Source organism: Oreochromis niloticus, linkage group LG20, assembly GCF_001858045.2.
Source record: "Oreochromis niloticus isolate F11D_XX linkage group LG20, O_niloticus_UMD_NMBU, whole genome shotgun sequence".
NCBI lineage: Eukaryota > Metazoa > Chordata > Actinopteri > Cichliformes > Cichlidae > Oreochromis > Oreochromis niloticus.
In genome coordinates this window covers 6978963-7004166 of record NC_031984.2, presented here as the reverse complement: position 1 = coordinate 7004166, position 25204 = coordinate 6978963, and the positions used below count along the sequence as shown (strand labels likewise).

At 38.4% G+C, this 25204-nt stretch overlaps 1 protein-coding gene and 1 long non-coding RNA gene across 4 annotated transcripts; one reads left to right on the top strand and one right to left on the bottom strand.

Annotated features, from left to right (window-relative positions):
• Nucleotides 1-1741: 1741 nt before the first annotated feature.
• On the bottom strand, nt 1742-24790 carry hnf4a (hepatocyte nuclear factor 4, alpha). 3 transcript variants are annotated; one of them, XM_005477914.4, is made up of 10 exons: nt 24556-24790; nt 6165-6339; nt 5704-5798; nt 5102-5208; nt 4855-5010; nt 4230-4317; nt 3971-4123; nt 3590-3826; nt 3325-3447; nt 1742-2854 (listed from the first exon to the last, which is right to left on the bottom strand). In XM_005477914.4, exons 1-10 carry the CDS (start codon nt 24662-24664, stop codon nt 2712-2714), a joined length of 1386 nt encoding a protein of 461 aa, XP_005477971.2. In that variant the 5' UTR covers nt 24665-24790; the 3' UTR covers nt 1742-2711. The 3 variants fall into 3 exon arrangements, with proteins under 3 accessions (XP_005477971.2, XP_003457099.1, XP_019205635.1); XM_003457051.5 differs by lacking the exon at nt 24556-24790 and adding an exon at nt 7415-7766; XM_019350090.2 differs by lacking the exon at nt 24556-24790 and adding an exon at nt 7239-7349.
• Nucleotides 13976-19841, top strand: LOC112843370 (uncharacterized). Its single transcript, XR_003215698.1, has 2 exons — nt 13976-14039; nt 15311-19841. It is a non-coding gene; the product is annotated as an uncharacterized LOC112843370 (long non-coding RNA).
• Nucleotides 24791-25204: the final 414 nt, after the last annotated feature.

Here is a 25204-nt window from a genome sequence, read left to right as displayed (position 1 = left end):
ATATGGCGTTTCCAGGATATGTTAGGTATTGTGCTAAAGAGAGAACCAAGAACAAGGCAGGGGGGTCCACGTAAGGTGAGAATAATTGATTAAAAATGAATATGTTCTAGTAAAGTGGTGTATTAAAGATTATCCATGATTTTCATGGTGACAAGGAGGGCGAAATGGTTTGTGGCCACCTCCTGTAAAACCATTTCGTTTGTGAAGGTTGGCTTGTTGTTGCCTCTCCAGTGCACCTGTCATCACTTTCATTTGCACAAATCCAAGTAAAATAGTTTACACAATACTTAGGCAACATTTAACAATAGTTCAGGCTTCCTAACCAGACAAACCCCTGCAGTGTAACTGACATCATGTTTGTGTATTGTAAAATTGGCAAAAAAAGTGTAACTAAAACTTAAAATTAAATGGTCTAGAGAACACAGTACAATATATGCATTGTGCATTGTGATAGAGTGGATGTGGAAAGCATCATAACATTAAACATAAAACAGCAAATATAAGACTTCAGTAAAGCACAAGCACCTTAAAGCTGCACTTTAGATGTTGCAGATATGTGACGGCTAACCATGTGACATTAGCTTTTCAGTCATTTTGGACACTTGGGAATCATGGTGACAGTGTACAGTCAATTGAATGATACCCCAGTCAGACAAGCTTAGAGACCAGCCGGTGACCATCTGGCAATCACTGTTCATGAGAGGAAAATGAGTGTTCCCCAACCAGTTGCAAGAGGTCGCCAGCAGTTGCTGGGAAAATATTTGCTAAAGCCCCTAGTCAAAGGCCTAGAGACCAATCAGTGACTCTCATATTTCCCCAGCAACACACCTGTTGCTAGGGAAAAATGTGTATTTCCCAGCTGGTTGGAAAAACCTCTTTCTGATTGCTTTGCTTGCTAGCATATTGCTGCGTTCACCCATAGTTTGCATGGAAGTGACGGACTTGCCTACAAATATTGCCCAGGTGCTCTTAGAGCTGTGGTGAAACTGTGGCAAGTGCAATGTAAACTGGAAACCAGGACCATTCACCTTCAGAGTTAAAAGCTGCACCTTTTGAAACATGTTGACTGCATCGCTCAGGAACAACTTTTACTTTGAAGGCGGAAGTCTCCATTTCCAGTTTGCATGACACCCTTTTCACAAGATGTGCAACTTTTTTGAGTAATTACCAAAAATTACAGGCAACCATGGAAATCTGCTTGCAGCCAAAGCAATCAATATGTTTTTGGTGCAGGATTGTGTTTGCAACAAATTTCACCCAGCGAGAGCCAACAATCTCCAGGAAGTACAATTTTTTTCCTAGAAACCTCAATAGTTATGTCTCACCAATGGTCCTGTTGATGCTCTCATTATGGGCAGTAATATTAAAAGTAATCCTCCTCTAGATAATTCTATCTTTGTACTTGTTTTGAATTTAATGCTTTGTTTCCATTGCAAAAAGTAATATGAGCTTAACAAAAGCACACACAGAATTCATTGTTTTCTAGACGCAGTGCACAAATATATCTGCATCTCTCTATCTGGAGTCAGCGCTATCTGTAATGATTTTATGGCAGCTTATTAGCCTGAAGTTGCAGTAGTCTATCAGGGACCAAAAAGCACTGCCACGTTGGACCTATTTTTTTTTTCCACCAGAGACTTCCCATTTATCTTTGAAAGAATGCGTAATGCAAATGCAGTGAATTCCTTGGTGGCCACTTCTCTTGTGACCGTAGTATAAATACATAGCAGAAAAAGCAATGTAAAAATAAACTGTAAGATTTATTAACTCAACTTCACATTGTAAGGCAAAACATTACCTGGTTTTGTAAGGCAGTACAGGTTAAAAGGCACAATTTATTCCATCAGTTAAACCATGACAAAGTACTAAACAAAACAAAACAAACAAACAAAAAAAAAACCAACATACAATATATTTTTAAAACCCAACACAACATATTATTGGGAAACTTCTTTAGCATGTCTGCCTGTGACTTTCTAAAAGTCTTTGTGTAGATAACCATATACAGCCTGCCAAGCTTGGTTATACTGGAGTAAATTTTAAAACTATAAAATTCACTCCTGTAAATATGCATATCCTAGTGTATAAAACAAACCCCATATATTTTAGTTTTGCCACAAAATATTTGAGAGCAACTCGAAGGCAAAGCCGAACTCTTTAGAGGAATTTTCTTTAGGTTTTTTTTCTGAGTTCATTTTATTCTTAAGAAACATGAAAAAAAAATAAAAAGTTAAACACTAAATATATGACAGTGTAAGGCCTGTTGTAACATTCATGAAATACTGACATGATTACTTTGCCATTTCTAACATAAGCCTTACTGCACACACTGAGGACATGCATAGGACACAATGGAATTGAAGTTACCCAATAATGAGCTATAATATATACAGCAGTGTACTTCTAAGTGTCAGTCTTACCGAAAGGCAGTGAGCCTAGAAGATTACAATGCTTATGGTTTTATCTGGCCTTCACTGAGCCATGACGCTCAGCTGCAGCTGCATACATGTACAAAGTGATGCCTGAAAACTCAGGCTATCAATCTGTAAAGACCACACCTGCAGATTTTTATTATAGATATATATACAGTATTCAGCTACTTTAGGGTTCCAGTCAAGTTAACAGCTTCAATGCTGATTGTGTATAAACATACATGTAAAGACCCTGGTTTAATTAGAAAAAAACTGAAGGAATAAAGATTTAAGGGGTTGTTAAATGGCCTCCTGTTTTGTAATAGTTGGTTGAGGGATGGAGGTTGGCTGCTTGGGAACAGTGGCTATGACCCCCTGAACCATTTTATAATGTTCTGAGCTGGAGGCAGCGGGTGGAGATGGAATTGGGGTTTCAGGAGTGGCTGAAAAGTAGAACACAGAGAGAAAGCAGTTACTAAGGTGGAGAAACTGCAGCACAAGCAGGTGAATATTTACTATCTTACAGTATGACGCGGGCGTAACACAAGATTCCAATAAGGAATAAGCACTTTTGTGAAATTTGTCAGAGCATTAAATATGTTCAGAAAGAATAACAGAAGTTTTCTTTTACAAAATAAGCCAGATTAGTTTCTGTGAACAACTTAGGGGATTATTTTGCCAAGCCTATTTGGCCTTCCAGCTACCTGACTTGGCTGCACATGGAGCTGCGTGAGGAAAATTTGATGGGCTCTCTTCATTAAAATACAATTGATTAATGATTGTGATTGCCTTCATTAGACTTGAAGATTTTACCATATGTAGCAATAAAAACCCTGACAGTTTTAAGCTAATGACAGACACTAAATCTTAAATGTAGCAATTGTAGCAATGCATTAATGTATTTTGTGCTTACAAATTTGACCATTATGGATTGGCGTTGGCATATTGCTGGTCACTATAACATTGGTGCTGAGGTGCTCCTGAACCAGGTGAGGATGCAGAGAGTGAGGTGCATGTGGTGCTTCATTAGCAGAACCTGGAAGAAAAAACCCAACAATTTTCTATTAATAGCGGTTTGATGCAGTTCTGTCCACTTAATGCAATGCCTACAATGTCAGAATTCATGCTATAGTAAATTTTACTAAATCTGTCTTTACTGAGTGAGAACCATTTCTCACCTCCAAGAAGCATTTCTTGAAGCAGATTGTCAATCTTGGCCATGCCGAAGAGTTTCACAAACTGGATCTGTTCAATCATTTGCCAAGTGATGCTCTGTAGTGTCGGCAGGAGCAGGAGAAGCTCTCCAAAACGGCCTCGAGAGTCATATTGCCTGTCGTTGATGTAGTCCTCCAAGCTCACCTGGACCTGGTATCGCATCCGCTTGATCTTTCCAGGGTCACTCAGACCTTTAGCATCTGTGGGCAAATGTTAGCAAAGAGAAATGTTTTAATGACCAACATCTGTATATAATGTGGTCTAGCTGAGTTTTTCAAGTTTTCACTCAAGTTACTGGCTTGGAAAGAAGCTCAAGAATCTGAAATGTTTGTCAGCATTGGTACCTGGGTCAAAGAAAACTATGGCTTTTAAGCAGGCATATTCATTGTCATCTATCTGAAGCTCTTGGAAGGGAAGCACCAGCTCATCCAGGATTCTCACTGCTACTCTGCCCACCTCCAACTCTGGGCAGTTTCTGGGAATGATGTGGTCATTTCCTGCAGGAGAAACATATTTTGGGAAAACGCACCATTGGAATAGGGAAACAGCATGATTATATGCAATATGAGTGCGGTATCATACTGCATTGTGTGTCAGTTTTACCTAATAAGAGGATGTCTTTGTAAAGCATGGACCTCTTTGCAGCACCGAGAAGGAGATGTTCTCCTGCATGAGCTCGGAGCAATGCCACCTGCAGTGAAAGTGAATTAAAAGACAGTTTGCTATGATATAATAACTCCTCTACGTGATACGTTTATATTATATAGTTCGGTCTGGTTTTTTAAAACTCCCCTCACATGAACCTCACTGGTAGAACTAAAATTGGCAAAGAGGGCCATCTCACTGCATCAGCAAATCAGTTACTAAGGCTCGGTGATCACACTGTTAATGATTCTGCAGTTTGTTTTTTTCACAAAGCACTGTGACATTAAAACCAGCTCATCATGTTCCAACTGAGGATTAAAACACATTAACCATTCTGGTTGAAAATTTTAAGAGAGAGTGATGAAAAACCCTGTCATCCTTAGAGACTGGAAAACTATTTCCTCCTCTTTTCTTTTTCTTTTTTTTTTTTACTGCAGTGTTATTTGATTAAGGAAGAACATAGTCAGTGACAGTCCCACAGCCACGTGTCCCTCAACCCTCATTATGGTTTTGAGTATACTGGTTGATGAATGACCAGAGTGTCTATACCACTGTGTACACTCTGTCTGTGTATGGGTCTCACCTGGTCATCCAAGGGCAGGTCACAGAAGGCTGGGATGTACTTGGCCCACTCCACTAACACCAACAGCTGCTGTTTCATGGACTCACACACATCTGTGATGGTGGCGATCTTTTTAGTCCGTATGTCACCATTCAGTATAGGAGCAGGGGATGTGATCTACACAGGAAAATGCATTTATGAAGTCATTTGATGCCTTGTTACAGTTACAGTAGATATGAGCCCCAAACATGATGTACGGCCACCTTACCTGTCTTGACAGCACGTCTGCCTGGATGAGTGCGTTGATGGATGGTAAACTGCTGTCTTCATAGCTGGATCTCCTGGTGCTGATTCTGTCTCGTTCATTCTGTACAGCTAAAAAAAAAAAAGAACATTCACAGACTTATAATGTGGCAGCAACATGTAGGTTGCATTTGCAAAGCAAAGATAAAAGTGGAACTTTCATGCAGTTATATTTTTGTAAATGCAAGAAAAGTGTTGAATTTTCTCATTTCCTTTGTTGCACAAACACGGAACACAGAGTGATTTGAAAGAAAAATATGTCTTCCAAGGTTGTCATGTTTATCAGTATATGGCTATTATTGCTTGGAAATGTTTGCTCAGCATAAGCTGGTCAGAGACTTAAGCGCTCCGTGGAGTGAACATTAACAAGGTAGTCCTCTCCTGGGTGTTGCAACACACTTAGACAAGTCATATCAATTTAGTGGAGACAGCTCAAGCTCTGGTAGTGATTTGCTGATTAAATTTTCTTTTGTTTTGTGAGGCAAGAGATTCTATTGTTTTAACACTAAAAAATTCACATAGATTGACTTTTGAGATTGGTTTAGTGAAGAGATAAAAGTCACCTACCTTCTTTCTTCATGCCAGCTCTGAAGCACTTCTTCAGTCGGCAATACCTGCATTGATTTCTCTTGTCTTTGTCCACAATGCATTGTCTGTTAAACCTGTAAAAGTGAGCGGATTAAGTTTGTTTGTGCTATCACGGATTCAAAAAGGAAACTTGATGAAGGAATCAATGCAAAGTGCAGCAATTGGATACAAATTGAAATAGATGTAGTAAAAATTCCACATGCTTTCTTTTTCAAGTATCTTAAAGATGAAGAATATATACATATATATGTAATGTTTGCATCCTTTAACATTTAATCACAAGACTGTAATCAGAAGATTGCATTTTTAATGATAGCAATCTTTGCTTGTCTACACAGTGGCACATAACTGAGAATTAATTGCATTGGCTAGATGTCCATTGCTTTTTCATTGTCACACAAACAGTAGCAGTATTTTTTTAGTTGAAGAGCTTCCCTCACCTGCATGAATACATGTGGTTTTTCCGGACGCTGCGTCTGAAGAAGCCCTTGCAGCCATCACAGCTGGAGGCACCGTAGTGTTTACCTGTGGCTCTGTCTCCACATATGGCACACAAACTGCCTGCAGCCAGGTGGCTCGCGGCGTTCATGTTAGCGCTTTCAGCTGGTGAGGAGTCTGACATGAGAGAGAGAGAAAGGAGAAAAAAAAAGGCTCATCAGGCCAACAGGCTTTTAGGTGATTAGCTTTAAATCATAGGAACAAGGTGACCTGAAACTAGAAGAAGCGTCTTTTTTTTTTTTTAAAGTCTAATCATATGCCAGGCAACACACTTGAACTGCCAGGTTGGTTTAATTCAAGGTGTGAAAGACCGACGTGAAGACACTCATCAGCTCCATTGACAGCTGATCAAAAGCAGCCCTCCAAAGAACTGCAGGGATCTGTTAGCAGCCTGAATAGCTCAGATAGCGTCAACAGAGTTCAATTGATGTAGGTTTGATTATCTATGAAAGGCAATCACTGGAGACAGTTTTTGTTTAAGCTACTCTCACAGTCACCAGAACAAAGCTGATTATCATAGAGTTTGACATGAAATGTACAATATATACAAGTGGTAGGCTGGTTCTTGGAGGGTCACTTTTACATATTTGTTTAATGACAGAATATAATTGTGTAAATTATTAAAAAAAAAAAAAAGTTTTGTGCTGAGATAGGTCCCCATTAGGCTTCCTTTGTTTTTTGCTTCTTTGGAAATTTTAGAATCAGGATCACAGCCAGATGTCATGGGAGACTGCATATACAAATAGGTTGGTGTCACTGTAAGCACATATCCAAAAACTACATCCATTCTCCTCAGTTTAGACTCTGTGGGAACAGACCGTTTGTAACAAGAGAAGGGTGATCATGATACTAAAGCTACTGCTTCATCACCGAATGAAGATCAATCCCCTGTAATCAGTCTGACACCACATCCCTGTACAAGCTGGAACAGGTTAAAGTTGGTTGGGCCAAATGACCCAAGTGCACTGAGAATACGACAGTCTCGTAAAACAAAATCTCTTAATGTTTTATCGCACCCAAGGTGATAAAAGAAGACCACTGAACAGGATCATCTCTCTACGAGCTGGAGCAGATGGACAAATGACCCCTTTTATCACTTCACGCCAGAACTCGCGCTCTCCTCTCCTGACCAAAGTTTTAAATCAGTAAAAGTTTCAAAGTTCAAAGGCAGTGCTGCATATATGAGACTCACCTGCACCCAAGGGGAGCACTTGCATGTTTTCGAACTCCAGCGTGGTATAGGCTGGGTCCAGAGCTTCGCTGTAGTCTGCCATGTCCATGTCTGCTAGTTCTTTAGGCCAACAAATTCTCAACTACTTGACAGTGGGACAGAAAGACTTGTCCAAGAAAGTAGAGTGCCCCCCTCCTTCTCCTTCTCCACCTTCCTTTCTCACACCCCCACACACCTCAGCAAACCCCCCTCCTTCTTTCTGGGTCTAGCTCCGCCCAGTGACAGGACAGCTCCTTGGCCCAGTTGAGTGTTGTAGGGACCTACTGGTGTTAGAGAGGTGAACAGTGACTGACAGCAGAGCTGGTGTCCTTCTCTTCCTTCCCTCATACCACTAACCAGAGAAGAGGTGGAGTGTCAGTCCGGTTGATGGTTAACCAGAGTGTTCACTGGTGAATCACAGGGTTGTTTTTTTTTAAGAGATAGCTCAGCTTTGATATCTGCCATCGCTGCATGTCAGTAATGGATAAACATTTCCTCAACCTGAGCTATGTCAGTTCACTCCTACTACATCATTTGACACCATTTTGAAGTATTCATTTTATAGCTGACACTTTCCTTGCATGCCCATATCACATGCACACCAATTAAAGCTTGGATATTGGTACAAATGAAAGTGCCTGCAGCAAGACCCAGAATAAGGCGAAAAGTAATGAATTCCAATTTTTTTGAAATTTTACAAATTTTGAAAGCACTTGAATATTTCTGTTTGATGCTACTTTACATTTCTGCTCCACTGTGAGAAAACATTACAACTTTTTTCTTGCCTTTTAGCTCAGCAGCCCCCTTGTCTCCCCTCTGCAGGTCAGCCAAAACACTCAGAGGCTGCCTTTGTTGCTTAAATATTCAGAAAGCTTGTATGACTCCAGGTCCAAAGCTTCCAACCGATCGTCACAGATGCTCCTCTGCACAGATAGAATAAAAAATATCAAAACATTCCTCTGGTTTTGTTTTTGATATTTCATATTAGCTGAGGCTTATTCAGGAATCACTCCATGACAACAGACATAGTTTGCACATCAATATATTACAGAAGTTATTAATTATTATTTTAAACAGAGGATAAATAATTATACCGCCTGACTGTTTATAAAGCAGTTTAACTTTAGAGCCAGCTTGATTGCCAGCTTGATTACTTTGACCTTGAATAATTGCACTGTACTTTCATCAGATAAAAAGTAGAGGAAAAAAACTTTTGCCACCACAGGATAACCACAATCAAATGAAATTAACCACCATATTCAAACGTACTTCCATGTGTATTACATTGCTAGGAAATCTGAGTTAATTCTGCCATAATTAGCAGGGAAAATACTTGCTTAAGAACAAATGATGCCTTTATGTAAAAGCCTTCATTGTTTGCTATAATGCAAGGTTCACGTGAGGCTTTTCCAAGAGCTCCAAGCTTGTTGTAAAGGCGGCTGCTTCTCTGAGAGACAGCTTAGATGACTCAGAGGAGCCTAAAGAAGCCTTTTAGAAAAATAAAAAGAGTAATGGTGGGTCAATTAATGATTCTTTACAGAAATTTTACATTTAATGCCACAAAATATGCAATAAAATGCAGTGAAGTGACACCAGCTAGTTTTACAGTTTACAAGGTTACAGGTTAATTAGTTGTGGGTAACATAAGTGGGTATTTAAAAAAAGCATGAGCAGACAGAGGGAATCTTTTAGAAATGCACAAACATACACGATTCTGAAACTGAGATTTTTAAAGGTAACCAGTGAACAGAGTTAATCAAACATCTGGCCCCCTCTGCCCCCCGAGGATGGAAAATAGTTCAATCAAAATCTGAGTTACAGAGTAGAGAGGCCAGCTTGATGCCTAGATTAAAATCCCTCATCCAAGCCACCAACTTTTGCTCCTATCCAGTTGTCTCTTTCAGGAAAGGCCTTGTTCATGTCAGCAATACAATGCCAAAGCACAGTCTGTACGCATTGCAGCAGCATGTCTCCCCAGTAAAAGAGTCCATCCAGTCTGCAGTCCACACATGTATTATGAAGCAAAAACTAACACAAAGGAACCTGTTAAAGACTTTGTTTAAAGAAGTAAAGCAATTAGTCTCCTCAGTTGTTTTCTATTTACAGTTAATAAAAGAGGTGATGCAAAGTAGCATTAATTATGCCTAGTGCAAGTTTTGTTTTTTTGTCAGGTTTCAACATTTGATATATTAAATTTGTACAGTTTTATAAGTTATAAGCTTTAAATCATTTGAAAATCATTGAATTGACTTTTTTTTTTTTTTACATTTTACAAAGTATCCCAAATCAGAACTGCTGCTTACTAGATAGTTTCTCTTTTTAGATCCATAAATATAGAAGAAGTGTTACAAAGCCATTTCTAAGGCTCTGGGACTCCAGTGAACCACAGTGAGAACCATTACCCACAAAGGGAAAAAACTTGGAACAGTGATGAACCTTCCCGGGAGTGGCCGGCCTACCAAGAAAAGCATCAACGACTCATCCAGGAGGTCACAAAAGAACCCAAAAACCTGCAGGCTTCCCTTCTCTCTGTTAAGGTCGGCATTCATGATTCAACAATAAGAAAGAGACCGGGCAGAAATGGCCTCAATGCGAGAGCTTCAAGCAGAAAACTGCTGCTGACCCAAAGGAACACAAAGGCTCGTCTCACATTTGGCAAAAAACATCTTGATGAACCACAAGACTTTTAGGAGAATCTGGACTGATCTGGAAAGTTTGAGTCCTGTTACATCGGGCGTAAAACTAACACTTTCATAAAAGAACATCATACCAACGATGTGATGGTCTGGGGCTGCTTTCCTGCTTTAGAACTTGGACGACTTGTTGGAACCATACTTCTGCTTTCTACCAGAAAACCTGAAAGGTCACGCACACACCAAATCCACATCTGAATGGTTAACAAAAAAAGATTTTTGAACCAGCAGAGTCAAAAACTGGTCCCAAATCTGATTCAGATGCTTTAAAATGATCTTAAACAGGCCGTTCACCCTCCAATGTGGCTGAATTACAACAATTATGCAAAGAAGAGTGGTCCAAAATTCCTCCACAGTGATGTGGAGGAATGTGTGGATGTAAGTAATAAGTAAGTAACATTTATTTATATAGCATCTTTCAAGACAAAGATCAGGAAGAAATACCAGAGCATTTGAAACAAAAACAAACAAAAAGTTAACCAAACGCAATTCCATTGCATGGATCTTAGTAAAGGAAATCATCATCTTAAAACTGCATTTTGTGTTTAGTCAGGCTATTTTTGATCTAATATTAACATTAGTTTAACAATCTGAAACATTTGAGTGTGACATATATACCAAACCTAAGAAATCAAGAAGGGGGCAAATACATTAAACACTAAGTGTAGTAAATCTCATGGTTTCCTTGTACAGTGTAAAGACCAGATGAGTAGAAGTTGATGGTAATTGAAAAACTGTTCATGAGTATTTTATTTAAGCCTCATATACAAAAATATTTACTGTATAATTTAACAGTTTTAATTGAATGTAACTGCACTTTAAATTACATGTGAAGGCAAATGTGCCACCTTTAAACTGAAAATAATGCAGCATTGGTCATTAGGTACACGTGCACTCAGTGAATGATTTTCATGCCCAGAATCTGATTGTTTACATAAATAACTTTTGTGCTTGCGCAAAGCAGAAAGCAGGCTCATCCTGCATGTCACACAGCAAACAAGAGCCTTGTATTTGCAGAAAAAGTACTAGTACATAGCAATAGGTCAACGATCTCAAGTTCAGACGGACCTCAAAAGCACTAAACCCCATGTAGGTGAAGTTGTTAATCATGTACTCAAATTATACGGTGGTCTCATAAAATTATTTTTCTTCATGCAGGCAGACATACATGCCTGTAGACTTCTGTGTGTGACTGAGAGATGATTTGCTTAATGATTAAATATTGATAAAACCCCCTCTTACTAAGAGCCAATCAGAAAGGAAACTGGAAGCAATCAAGTTCTGATTAAACTACCGTTTTTCTGAATGTCAGGAAAGGTCACAGATTTACATTCACTTTAAGCTTTCATGGTAATTAGACACTATAAACAATGTAATTAACTTAATGTAGACCCATTATCAAAAAATGATTAGCAGCACAGTGTGCACAGGTGATTGTTCTGTATCAAACTGGAGCATGTTGTTTCACTTGTGTGTGCAGAGGTCATCCATTACAACATTGCTTCATGTTCGATCCATGCTGCTCTTCTGCAATGCCCATATTTGCTCAAGAAGTGTGCTGATTATTTCAAAGCAGTCAGAGAGTGTGGGGAGGGGGGAAGAACTGATGATTGGAGAATCCGTGTGGAGCTTTGAATGAGTCACTGCAGCAAATCTTATCTCCCCCTATCATTAAAGTACTTTTATCATTGCTGCCATCTTAAATTTCTGTGAACTCCTCAAGGAACAGTCATATATGGGACTATAAAATATAATCTGCATGGTTATAGCTTTCTTAATCATAAACCCACAAACTGTTTTGATATGTTAGAAAGGGCAGGCTGAAATTATTCCGTGACTTATCTGTGATTTGTGGTGGGGGGGTTTGTTTTAACATACTGTACATTTCCTCAAACTGGACTGACACGTGCAGCCAACACAGGCTCTCTGGGCAGCTCACATTCTTGCTGATGTCAAATTCTAATGTAGCCACTATATTTAAATTAATTAATTAAAGACTACAACTCATCTTAGGCAACATTTTTCTAAAGGTATAGTTTAATATGACTGTAAATGTCAGTTTAGCTTGTTTAGTGTAGCATAAAGACTGCAATATAAGGAGAAGCAGCTAACCCGTTCAGTTAAAACATCTCCGATAGCTATGCTAATGTGTTACTAATTTTATTTCATATTGCTCATACAGTCATTCAGTCTAATGCTAAGAAGTAAATCATTCATTATTCATTAATACTGGTGGTAAGAAAATGTTATATAGCTGTGATAAAACAGCTCAGTGTGTCAGTGTTGCTGGACACAAATTTCCCGCCCTTGTTTTCGTGTGCCTGAAAATAATGTTTTGTTATTTTTTTTATTAAATGAAAAAATACTTGGCTACAGCCACATCTACATGGGATTTTTAAAATAGTAAATTTCACTTTCTTTTTTTCTTTGTCCATCTAAATGAAAACACAAAAACAATGTCAAACACAGCAACAGGTGGAGGTATAACCCTAACTGTATAGAAATGTTGGCAAAAATAAATGATTGCATGGTAAACAGCCTGACTGTAAACAAGGAAATGAAGGTGCAATGATGAGTTTCTGAAAATCTTAAACCTGGAAGAAGTTTTTAAAAAGCTTAAAATTCTGTCGTTCAAAATGGCAATGTACATAGAAAAACTGTTTACCAAGATATGTGTGTACATGGGAAAATGGGCTAGGTTTATAGGCTAATGTAGTGAAATATAAAGTCATACAGCATGACAATTCATTGTTTCCATGAACTTTTACGTAACCATTTGACGGGTTTTTTTTACACTTGTATTATTTTTCAGTTTTTTGTTTTTTGTTTTTTTGTATATTTTGTTATAGTTGCATGTTGCATGTGACGTGGTAAAGAAAACTGTGCATTCATATGCTTCTCAGATGGTCATGTTTCCCTAGTTGGGAAACATTCTTCCGACTTTGTTGTATGTTTTTAAGTGATAAGAACACACATGCTAAAAGAAGATGTGTTATTGTGTGTTTTATTGCTGTTTTATTACACTGAGCATTCAAAATACATACTGTTGGCTGTTTACAGTAAAATATTGCACTGACCTGACCTGTAGGATTATTGCAAATACTCTAGATCACTTATCTCGGACAGCAACTGTTGTACTAAAACTGGCTACATTTCCTCTCCAGGGCACTCATATGATCCTTTATAAATAGGAGCGAAACCCCCCAAGGTCAGACTGTGTAGTGTTCTGAGAAATTACAAAAAACCAAGAGCTCCATCTCAGACTCAGGCCTCAGTTAATGACAGCACAGTTAGGAAAATGTTGAACAAGTGTGGCTTGTTTGTAAGCCATACTTGTGCAGGAAAAAGCAAAGCTGCATCTGAACATACATTTGGTGAAAACACATCATGTCATCACAACCATTTCATACTAGCTGTCAAACACAGTGGTGGAGGAGTAATGATTTGGTTTGGAGCCACAGAATCTGGGCACCTTGCAGACACTGAGCCAATCACAAACTCTTGTGTATACCAAAGTATTCAAATTAGAGGTCTCCTGTGCATAGAGACAGTAATTTCAGGTACACCTGTTGTACACAGAAAAAAATCAAGGTATTGCTATCCTGACTTTAACCTAACTGAAATGTTGTGGTAGGACTTTAGGAGAGCAGTGTGAAAACCAGTTCCTGCACAGTGAAATGAAGCAACATTATAAAAAGGTTGAGCCAAAATTCTTCTACACTTCCGCAGTTATATATATTATAGTTATACAGAAAGTGATTACCTTAAGTTATTGCTGCTAAAGGTGGCTGAATACTTGAATACTTATGGCATACTTATTTTCACTTTCTTTTTCTTTTCTCAATGTTAGGAGCATAGATAAGCCACAATGGAAACTTGTGTGCATGTACTGCATACAAAGCAACTACTATCAGGTAAGTGCCAGAACCTTAAAGCCCAGGGTCAGGTCATAATGCTTGTGGTGCTGTAATACTCAAAAAAAATCTTTATGACAATTTGAACCCCCCCAAAATATAATCAGTGACTTCTATTAAAAATATAAGCAAGAATGCAAGATATCTTGTCCGTGACAACATGATAACTTTACTAGTTGTTTTCCAGATTGTTGAACTCCATTTTCCAATAATGTACACATGAAATGGCAAGCAATAGAACTACCAAACACCTCACAAAGCAGTCAGAGATTGAGTTAGCATGCTAACATTGTACCTCTCTGTGTAGAGATGCTAACTTATTTGAAGACTTTTTTTTTAATCATGGCAACAAATCTCATTCTTAAGGCTGTTACACAACCAGGTTCCCATGGTGTTTCAAGACAACAGGCCTATAACTCGGATTATACATGTGATTTTGATTAGGTTTTTATTACCATGTTATTGCCTCTTTAAATATAGGAAATTTTAAAACCATAAAAAAGTTAAACATTACTAGTTGGGTTCAATATGTAGCAGAGTGTCATGTGTATTAAATCCTGACCAGACATGGCAACAATGACAGTTACAATAACCCACCACTGTTGTCATTTGTTTCTATTGGTACTTTAGTACTGGAGGTCTGTTGATGTGCCGGGACCAGATTTACTAGGCAATTGTGATGCAGCAGTTAACAAAACCACTCAAAACAGTCATTCATCAACAGTAATCACATTTACATGTGACAGTTTAAGCTTATCAGCAAGTCAATAGTGTGTGATTTAGCTACATGGGGGCAGAATATGCATACAATTAATGATTTTTTTATTTATTTGTCTGGTAGCAGGTTTTTCTCTGGTTGTATTAAATGCTGTTAAAGGATGACTGTCTTGCTTTGTTTTTTAAAGTAGTCAAATGCAGGGATTGTTTGAGTGCTATTTATAACAAAATATAATGAAATAAAGTGAAATAAGTAAGGAATTATTTCTTTTTTTAGTGTAGTAAGCAGAATATAAATAGAGTCTTAAGCTGAAGCTGAATTTTGATAAAAGCTGCAGCTGGCAATGGCCATTTGACTTTTTAATGAAGTGGGAGGCTGCCATGTTAAAATGTGATGGGCCAGACTGAACTGTCTTATAATCAGTCACCCAAACTCTTGCCCCGAGGCTAAAAGTCAAAGGATCGCTGAGACCTGATGTAATACTTGTGTGATTCTCCCCTTTGAAATTTCAAACTCCAGTTTGTGAACAAAGTCCTGTCTATCTTCTGAATAGGAATCTCCGACCACTGACCAAACTCCATTTGTAACCACTGCCTATTTGTACCTTCTCCTCAATGACTACATTTCATTTCCCCAAGTCCGATCTCAAAGGCAGGCGGCAGGGAAGCAGCATAATAAAATCAAAATGCAGAAACCAGCAGCTGGGAGGAAAAAAGACGAACGTGGTGGCCTGGAAGAGTTAATAAGATGTGGAATATAAACTCTCCGGGGACTTATTTTGCTTCTTTCAAAGAGAGCTTCACCTTAGTGGAAAAGCAAGGCATAACCAGGAATGTGTTGATGTTGATAAGAGGAAAACAGAAGGAAACAATGTGCTGGCTGCAGCAGATTTAAGGCCGGCAGAAAAAGCCTGCTGCAGTAGATGGAGGAGATAGGTGAGTAGAGTGTCATGGCAAAGACCTTGTCAACAGATAGCTATCTGCAAATAACACAGCTTATGCAAGCCCGTGTGGTTGAGTGGGGGAATATCATATTTTCTGGGCTAGTGGAATATTCTGTTCCTATAATAATGCAGATTTATTATTTAAGAAGATTGAATTACTGTCTTGCATCATTTTCTGATGGTTTTATGTGAGCATGTTTATTCAGTAAAATTGTGTTATGCGTTACTCCTGCCTCTGTAGTGGAAATTACTTTGACAAAGCTCATATAAATATCTTATTTTTCCTTTTTCCTGTCAAATATTAGCGTTCTACTTACACAGAGAAGATAATGCAATCTCAGAGGCCCACGAAGCCTTATTCATTAAAAGCCAGTTTGTCACCTTTATTTACACAGTTTTTAAGGTTTTGTGCTAAAATGACAAATCGGATTGCCAAAGAAATCCTTAAAGAGCCGTCTTCATCTTAATTAAAACGATTTCAAAGTTTTATTGTTTAATGTTTTCAACCACTCTCAGTTTACTTTTAAATGAGCTTTCTGAAGATGATTTTCATCGGGGCTGAAATAAAATCTTTTCAGTGAAAGAGCAGGCAAACTGTCAAATCGCCCTCATGATTACTGTTTGCTCTCGTGTAATGATAAACCAAGAGCGTCTATTAGTTGTCTCATGATATTTATAAGAGGTTAAAGATTTAGCTAATAAATTACATAGGCTGATGGAAAATTATATTACAAAACCCTTTTCCAGTTTCTCTTTGTGACTTCTACCCACTTAGCAGACCACCACTTCTGTTTAAAGGCACTTTACTAAGGTGTATTTCTTTACTGATATTAACTTAGGCCACAAGTATTTCTTTATCTCAAAGATTTATTAGGCCATTCAACCTTTCAGTACATCTTTTACAAGTATAAAACTGAAAGCGACACACTTTACAAAAAAACAAATTCACAAAAACATGTTTATACTTCAGTCTGACTGAAAACCTCAAGTAGCCCCTGTGCACTAAATAAGTAAACAATTACATCAATAAACATGAAGACCTATGCACTACGTAAATCAATCACAGCATGTGATAAGGGTCTGTAATAATTAACCCTGTTTTGCTGAAGATTCATTTTGACTGCTTTTCCAATCCCCTCTGTCAGCAGCTCTGCTCTGGGCACCTTTATCTCTCTAATTCTCTATAGGTCCTTCAGTGAGCAGCAAATCAATAGACATTTAACCTACACAGCTCAAATAACAAGACGTGAAGTATTCAGCGCTGTCCTGTCAACGTTAAGTCAAGAGTGCTTTTTGTGCAGCATCCTAACTTGAATTGTAATGAACACAGTACACACAGAGTGTTGTCTTTATTTAGTAAGACGTTATCATCACAACATCTGCAATATCAATTTTTTTTTATTGTTAAGTGAATTAACTCAGTAAGCTCATTTTTCTCACTGATCGTTCATTCTAGTCCTTCTGTCTGTCACTGAGGTGACCTGATGTTCTCATTTTATGCAGCACCTTAACAGGTCTGTCAGGGGTGGTGAGCAAAGTACTGAAAGTGTGGAGTAACAGTACCCTAACCAAGTGAAACAATACTCCATTCTCGTTGTGCTTGAGGAAATTCTCCCCTTTTTAATTTCAGTAAAAGTAGCCACACTACGGTGGAGAAATACTTTGTAACAAATTGCTACTATGGTGCAGTAGAGGATTACTTGGTAACAGTTTGTTAGAATAGTACACTGGAGAATTTAACAAGGCGTCACAATATAGCACAGTGGACTCACCGTGTTATAAGTGAAAGTACTGCATGAAGTGCACAGGAGTTAGCATCAGCATAGTTTAATTTATAATAATACATTACAGGTTTTGTTTTTGATAATCTGAGTCATGTAAGCAAACTGTAACTGCAACTATAAATGTAGTGTTGTAGAAAGTGTAGTAGAGCAGAGGGAAAGCAGCATAAAATATGGTAACAATGTAACCTCATCAGGTATTTTGCAAAATGAATCTGCTAAACTATGTGAAATGCAGTCAAGTGGAAAGTACAGTATTCCCATCTGAAATTGAGAAGACAAGAAGTCATATGTAGAATTAAATGAAAAATTCTCAATTGAGGTTAAATTGGAAGGAAGTCCAGGTCTTGGTTAAGCATGGTTTGCTTCTTTCCATCACTGGGCCCTCTACTTATAGTCCAGTGTTTGTGTCAGTGTCAGGTAATATGAAATCATTGTTTATCACTGCCATCTTGTGGACATTCAGCAAATCAACACTCAATCCACTTCTCTGTTAACCAGGTTCTTACTACAGTAGTTGTTTAATACACAAACTGTTGCATCTCTGAAACGTCCAAAAATATTCATGATAGAGTCAACTTATTGTAACACATGTTCAAAGAAGCAGCTCTGGTAGGAATTAAAATACCTTTTTTTGTCAAAGCAGCTTTGCAACACTTTTCTTTTGAAAGCCTCAAGCAACAGTAAATTCACAGTACAGCAGAATATCGTGTTCATTTTCACAGTACTGTCTTCAATCTTCCAGGGGCTTTACCTCGAAGATTTTAATGCACACACAGCAGGAAAAAACAAACTACAACTAAGTTTATGTGTCTTTTACCTTTACCCGGGTTGGTAAAGTGGAGGATTCCATCCTGGCCATACATCCCTGGGAAAGCTGAGCTCTGACAGTGCGCCGGCCAGCTGTGTGAAGGCCCATGAGCCTCGTCGCCTCTCCCAGGCCCGGCTAGGCTGAGGCAGGCTGGGAGGAAAAGCAGCTACTGGATAGTGTTGTTTGCTGGGGCCGCCAGGCCGACTGTAAGGGCCCAAGGCACATGGGGATAATCCCCTAATGCCTGTCACAATGAGATTTGATTGGAGACTTGAACACTCGGATTATTAGTGTCAAGAGAACAGTGTGTAATACCTGCTCTCCGAACAGGTTGCTAATTGGGCTTTCTGCCTCTGTTAAATACCCAAGAGGCACACTGAGATTTGTTAAATGTCACATTTGATGTCAGCACAGATTACGTTTCATTTCATTAGCTGAGTGGTTCTTTCACCGGCTAATGTAACTTTAACATAATGCAAGCTTCAGCTATTTATATTATTTCACTATACAAATTCTTTTAAGGGTCATGTCCCAGCATAAGGAAAAAACCTTACAAACTAGCTACAGGGAAATATCAACACAACATTTTAAAATGAGGTAACTGATTTATCAAAGTGATAAAAGGAATGGAAAAGAAAACAAATATTTCATGGTGGCAAAAGTGGACATTAGATAAGCCTTGCTAAAAAGGGCTTTTCATTTCATCACATTATGGCTCCTTATGGAGAAAGCCCACAATAACTCAGTAATAGCTTAGTGATTTTATCTGTCATTTGAGTCATAATCTGACTCAGACCTCATAAGTCTTCCTGTGCTGTTAAATCTTGCACGTATTACATAATATGCAAATGCTGCAGGTTATTTCTTGGTTATGTCTGACTGAAGCTGTGAGGAACATTAAAGCCAAAGTGACACAAGTCTGAATGATAGAATGCCATCATCTGACCAAGAGCACTTCAGTTTATGTAATTTAGTTTGATTCCTCCAGACAGTCTTACCACATGGGAAAAGTAGGATGACTTTTGATCTTTAAGAGCGTGTGAGTATCTGTAAAAGCCCTACATTTGCAAGTGAGAAGGCCTAGATGTAAATATAAATGGACAGAGGTGGAGCCAGAGAGTTTTTATAGGGGTGGCCAGGCAGACATGTTAACAATTTCTTTCCCCCAGGCATGTCACCGTGGGCCAAATGTTCAGGTTTGGTCACTTATTTTTAACATTTGCTTATATGGGCATACAATAAACTATTTATTGTTTTTGTGTATTCATATTTATTTTTATGTGACAATAATCTAAATAGTGGCTGGTTCTTGTTAATATGTGTGAGAACATCAGCTAGAGAAATGGTAACACAGTTTGAACTTGAAAAACAGTTTGTAACAATATGATGTAACTCGATGTAACTGTTAATATGAATGTGGCTACAGTACTAGACAATACTAATCTTCCAGTGTTTTGAGAGAGTATGTTAGCTCTACATGTATAAACTGTTAAAATGATTGCTTCAAACAATACTTTCACTTTGAAATAAATACTGACCAGTAAATGCATCTGTTTCTGTATTTGTTCTGTTTTTAAGTGTTTCCTTCATTTTAGCTTCTCTTTAGCTCTAGACATGGTTGAATTATACAGGATTATATAGAACTGACTCTTCGGTAGGTGCTTTTCCACCAGCTGGGGGGAAACCCACACAGGTACAGAGATAATAATTTAACTTCAAACAGGCCACAGCCAGTTGCTGAACCAGGAGGCAACAGTGTTAATTACCAGTAGCCTGTTTTGTTAGGAGGACATCTCCTCAGTGTACTCATTTTTTTAATTCTACTGCAAGAGATCGAACAATTACAAACTCTGCTGCACATTGCAGTATTAAAACTTTTCACAGAAAAGTTCATTTTTGACCTAGAAACATTATCTTGAAGCTGCCGAAGCAGCGAACACATCAATAAACACCAAAAGCAACAAAAAAATGGCATTTCCATGTCCATACTAACTCCATCTACAATGATATTTATAATCCAATCCAGAGCTGCAACTAAGCTGTAAATGAACTTGACTTGTTTATAACCTAGATTTTATGACATTGCTTCACCTTAAACATTAAATGCATGACTGAAGCAATGAAAGTAGCTGTTCTGCCACCAACATTTGGAAAATGTAACACGATTTTTGACAAAATTACTTCTTTAGCGACTTATCAGTAATGAAATTTTCACCTGCAATGTTGCAAGGTGAAAATTTAATTATTTAATTTGTAATAATAATAATTGATAATTGTATAAATTTGAACTTTTTAAGCATTACTTTGTTTACAGTCCATGCAGAAGTTATGGACTTCTGCATGAGTGTCAGTGTTTAGAAGTACTAATTTTTTTAAAAATTAGACACCATTATCATGAGATATCCTCATCATCTACATGCCAGTATTATGACATATAAACAGTGCCTTGAAAAATATTTTGTGTGTATAGCTTTGTGTTTAATGTAGAATATCGGCCTCTTTGTGCCCTGCTGTCAAGTCTTTCAGCTTTTTAGGCAAACAGATATCTGCTGAGGGTCTGTTCAACGGCTGTTGTCATGTTTGCATTCACCAAGTGTCTCTGCCCCTCTGCAGGGCTTGGGAGTTTGTCCAGGCTGCGACCGTTAAGCAATTAATCCCATGTGTCTGACACAAACTATGTGTGTTCTATGAGCTATAAGTCACCTTGCTAACAAGGTTTGTCAGCTTGTACCAGCAGCTCAGTGTGAAGGAGTGAGAAACCTGCTAAAAAATACATCATTTATCATCATATATTTTATCATCTTGATAAAATCTCAGTAGGAAGCAGACTGTTTTCAGGATGTGGAAATATACGGTTTTGCAATAGAAGTAACATGAGCAGAGGTTTGTAGCTTGCTTGGACAAAGAAGCATAGTTTAACCTGAGCTAGGCCAAAAAGAAGCTTAAACTACACAGCTGCCAAAGAATGTATTTATAACATAAATGTCCTGGTTTTGGAAGATTTGTCAAGCATATACTGTAAACAAGTTCTCTCAGAAAAGCTTACTATTGTATTCATTAGATTTCAGTACTCCAAACGAAAAGAAAAGAAAAGAAAAGAAAAGAAAAGAAAAGAAAAGAAAAGAAAAGAAAAGGTTTTCTGCTTTTAATGTTCGCTAGTTCTGTAAATTAGCAACCAAGATTATAGTCCACATTGACTCGATAGGGTGTAGCTTAAAGAATCACTTTTCATAGCTTTGCTTTTGTCAACAAATCATATGAAAACTAAAACTGCATTTCTTAGAAATTCAACCCCTGCCCAGCCTATCTGTGCTGCTTAGTCACTAGACACTTGGTGGAAACTTTAGAATATGCACATTCATAAATTTTAACTAAGTAAGATATAAGATCTCTGTGCTGTATTTTTCTTCTTATTTTACTTTTTTTGAATAACACTTGGGGTTTAATGGACATTTGGTGAGTATTTAGGCAGCAAACTATAAGTCTGTGTGTCAATTTAAAAGTGACCAAAGTTCTAAAATCACAATCATACTTGCTTTTCTTTTTTTAAGTACCATACATACCATATGCACCATATGTATTGAATAGGGTTGTCAGAAAAGTTCAAATTCAGACATTCCCATTTCACATTCAGTTCCCATTTGCAACAGCACTGATACCAGCACTGCCGTCTTCACCTGCTCCAGATGACACACACCTTCACTAAGTACCCAGGTGCACAACCTTTCCCACCTTACTAGAAGCTGAACACATGAACAGTAGCACCACCAACTGGGTGAAGCATCTCAAAGACTGACACCTTGGTCTTTATTACGACTGTTGGGAGGTCAGTAAATCTCCTGTTTTAACAACATTTAAGTATTAAACAGTTATCTGAAGTGTTGACCTTGCCAGCGTCCACATTAACATGAGCCATTGAAGTATTAGCAGTTACCTGCAGGTAGCAACTAGTGGCTATAATAAAATGGTAATGTTAATGTGGTCTTGTCTGTCTGTAACATTAATAAACAGTATAAATTTAACAGGATAACACAGTTAACTGTAGTATTATGTTTCTTTAAGGTTATTAGTGGGCACGATGCAAAAAACAACATGAAAATCTGAATTTTCGGATTCTGAACTTGTCATGTAACACACACACACACCGAATGCACTGCATTGTTGAGGAAAATGTGAGGACAAAGAAGTTGATATTAAGCCACGATGAGCCGGTCCTGTTGTTTCTAAACCCGGAAAAGGAAGAAACAAAGATTCTAGGTTCATCAGAGTCTCAGGAAAAAGCGGCAGCAGGGAGAATTTCATACTTTGAACCAGGAGTTGAAGCTTTATCACAACTGCTTTCATACATATTTCAGGATGTCAGGGGGGCAGTTTGAGCTCTTGATGGCAGAGTTGGGACCACATCTGAGGAGGCGGATGAATCATTTCAGAAAGCTAAAGAAAAATAAATGCTGCAAATTCGTCCAGTGAAATTATGCAGTCAGTGTGAATTTGCACATTAAGAATGGGTGAATCCAAAAAATATTTTTAAAGCACAAAACATTCTCACGAATTTTTCCACATCTGGTGTGTAAAGCCTTCAGGGTGTCAGCGGACCTTCCATATTATGATCACGTAATGTGTCTTCAACTGTGCTCAAGATCAAGGTCAGATTTTACTGAAACAAGATTCATTTGTTGTGGACACGACTGTGAGCCTGCTTAACTTCTCAGTAGATTTAAATTCTCATGACTTTGTGCAATACAACCACTGACAACAAGCACAGCTTTCTTTCTGTGTGTCACGCATGACGATGACCTGTGACTGTAATTCTAACTGACAAAATAACACATCAAACAAAACTGTTTAACTGAACAAAGTCACGATGCTCATTGTTCTATACAGTTTCTCTTTATGCTGCATTTACTGTGTCATAATGTAATGAAATCATCTAGAGATTTATGCCGTAACAAAAAACCCTCACAAAACATGAATTAGAAATAAAATTAAATAAAAATATTTTCCTGTCAGCACCTAAAATAGGAGGCCTTAGCAGCCTGGAAATCTTATCCCTGTCGCTTCACTCTTAACTGAAATGGAAAGGTAAATGGAGCTGGATGTAAACCGGGCAATCCAGAGAAAATTTAGAGAAGCATGGGGTGTTCATTTGAGAGATTAGTGTTAGTATATTCCCAGTTAGCTAGCCCATAGGGGGTTTGCTTGCCAGCTACAAAGTCCTAGAAGCAAGTATGGCAGCGACAACCTTGAAATACTGCTGGACACATATTTGAGAAGTTATTTTCACTATCTGAACTGACTTTCACTTCACTGGTCACTGGGACTGAAATGTATGAAGATATCACCTCCCCCCTTTGTACAATTAACCTTTTCTGTGTAGCTGTTCCTTTAGCTGAAAAAATAGCCTACATATACCGAATTGGCATAGTGGCACGAGAAGAAATGGGGAGCAAGGAGGGAAGGAATAAATGAGCAAAGGCAGACTTGAAACAGTGGGCTGATATTTTCTTTTCTCATTTGGCCAGAGCTTTGTTTAAATGGATTTGCATCCCTGCTGTGATATGCAAATTATTTAATGAATGACCACAGAAGCAAAAACTAAACTCCCACCAACTGCTGCATCAGACAGCTGGTATGAGATGATGCCGAGTAAGGCCTCTCTTGAGATTGTTCAAAACAGTTATGACAAAGGGGCGGTTTGTGTGCCTGTAGCAGCGATGTGTCCTTCTCCTGTTTTGTGTTTGCACAGCATCTTATATTGTAGCCATAAAATAATGCAGAGGCTTATCACAGTGTCATAGTGAGGTTAAAATGTCAGTCTTTTTATGGATAGTGTAACTCTACAGAAAGAATGTTTTCAGAACTCCATAAAAAATATCCAGTCCATGAGCACAGCTTGTCAAACAGAGCAAGCTTAAATCATTTCAAATCAGCCTGTGAGCCCTGTCACACTCACTGTACTCTTACAGCTCTTACATCTCAATATCTCTGAACCATCATCTCCATCAGGCCCAGCTCCCATGGCCTTTTTTTAACGACCTCCATATCTCTGACACACCTCCTGGATTACAGCCGTGTGAAAAAGACAGACATGTATGGTGGTGATATTTCCACCCTGAATCCCTTGTGATCCAGCAGAGCTCTGGAGCCAAGCAGCTGCTACACAAAAACACTGAATAAGAAGCAAAAAGAAGCAAGCAGCTGCTACGCTTAGCCTCTTTTTAAACTAGTCGGCCACACGGATAAAAACAAAAGCGTGTACTCACCAAATGGAAGTTCCATACTTGAACTGACTTGTGAGTTTACATTGACCATGTCGTCCTCTCCTTCCTCCCAAGCATATGTTTTAAATCCACTATTTTCTCCCCTCACCATAAGGTGTAAAATGTGGATGTCTGGCGCAGGGTGCTGTAGTGCGAGAAGGGTGTTGTTGGTGCAAGGTAAGGCCGGTGTTGCTGCTGTTATCTTATTGATTTTCCTAATCTGGGCAAATGTGGGTGGGGAGGTTAAACAGTAACCAGGCTCGTATGGACACCAATCTATATAGCAGCTGTAACTATGGCAACATGATGATAGAAACTCAAATAGACATAAAGTTATTGTGCTCTTTTCCCTCTTTCTCATCACCTGACAGCCTTTTCTCCAGTCGAAGATGAAAATTGTGTAGGAATAAGAGTTTATGTAAAATAGAAAGAAAGAAAGAGGGTGGGGAGGGACATAAAAGACAGAGGAGTGGAGAATGTACTGAGGGTGGCAGCGAACATACTGTATGACGAGTGACATCATCAGTTTTGTTTTGACTAAGGAGAAAACATTACTGCTTAGCCGTTAGATATCTGGGGCCTGAACTCTCTGCGGATGCCAAAACATCCCCCTAATTTAAAATGTTGCCTCCCAGCAGAGATGGAAGCCCAG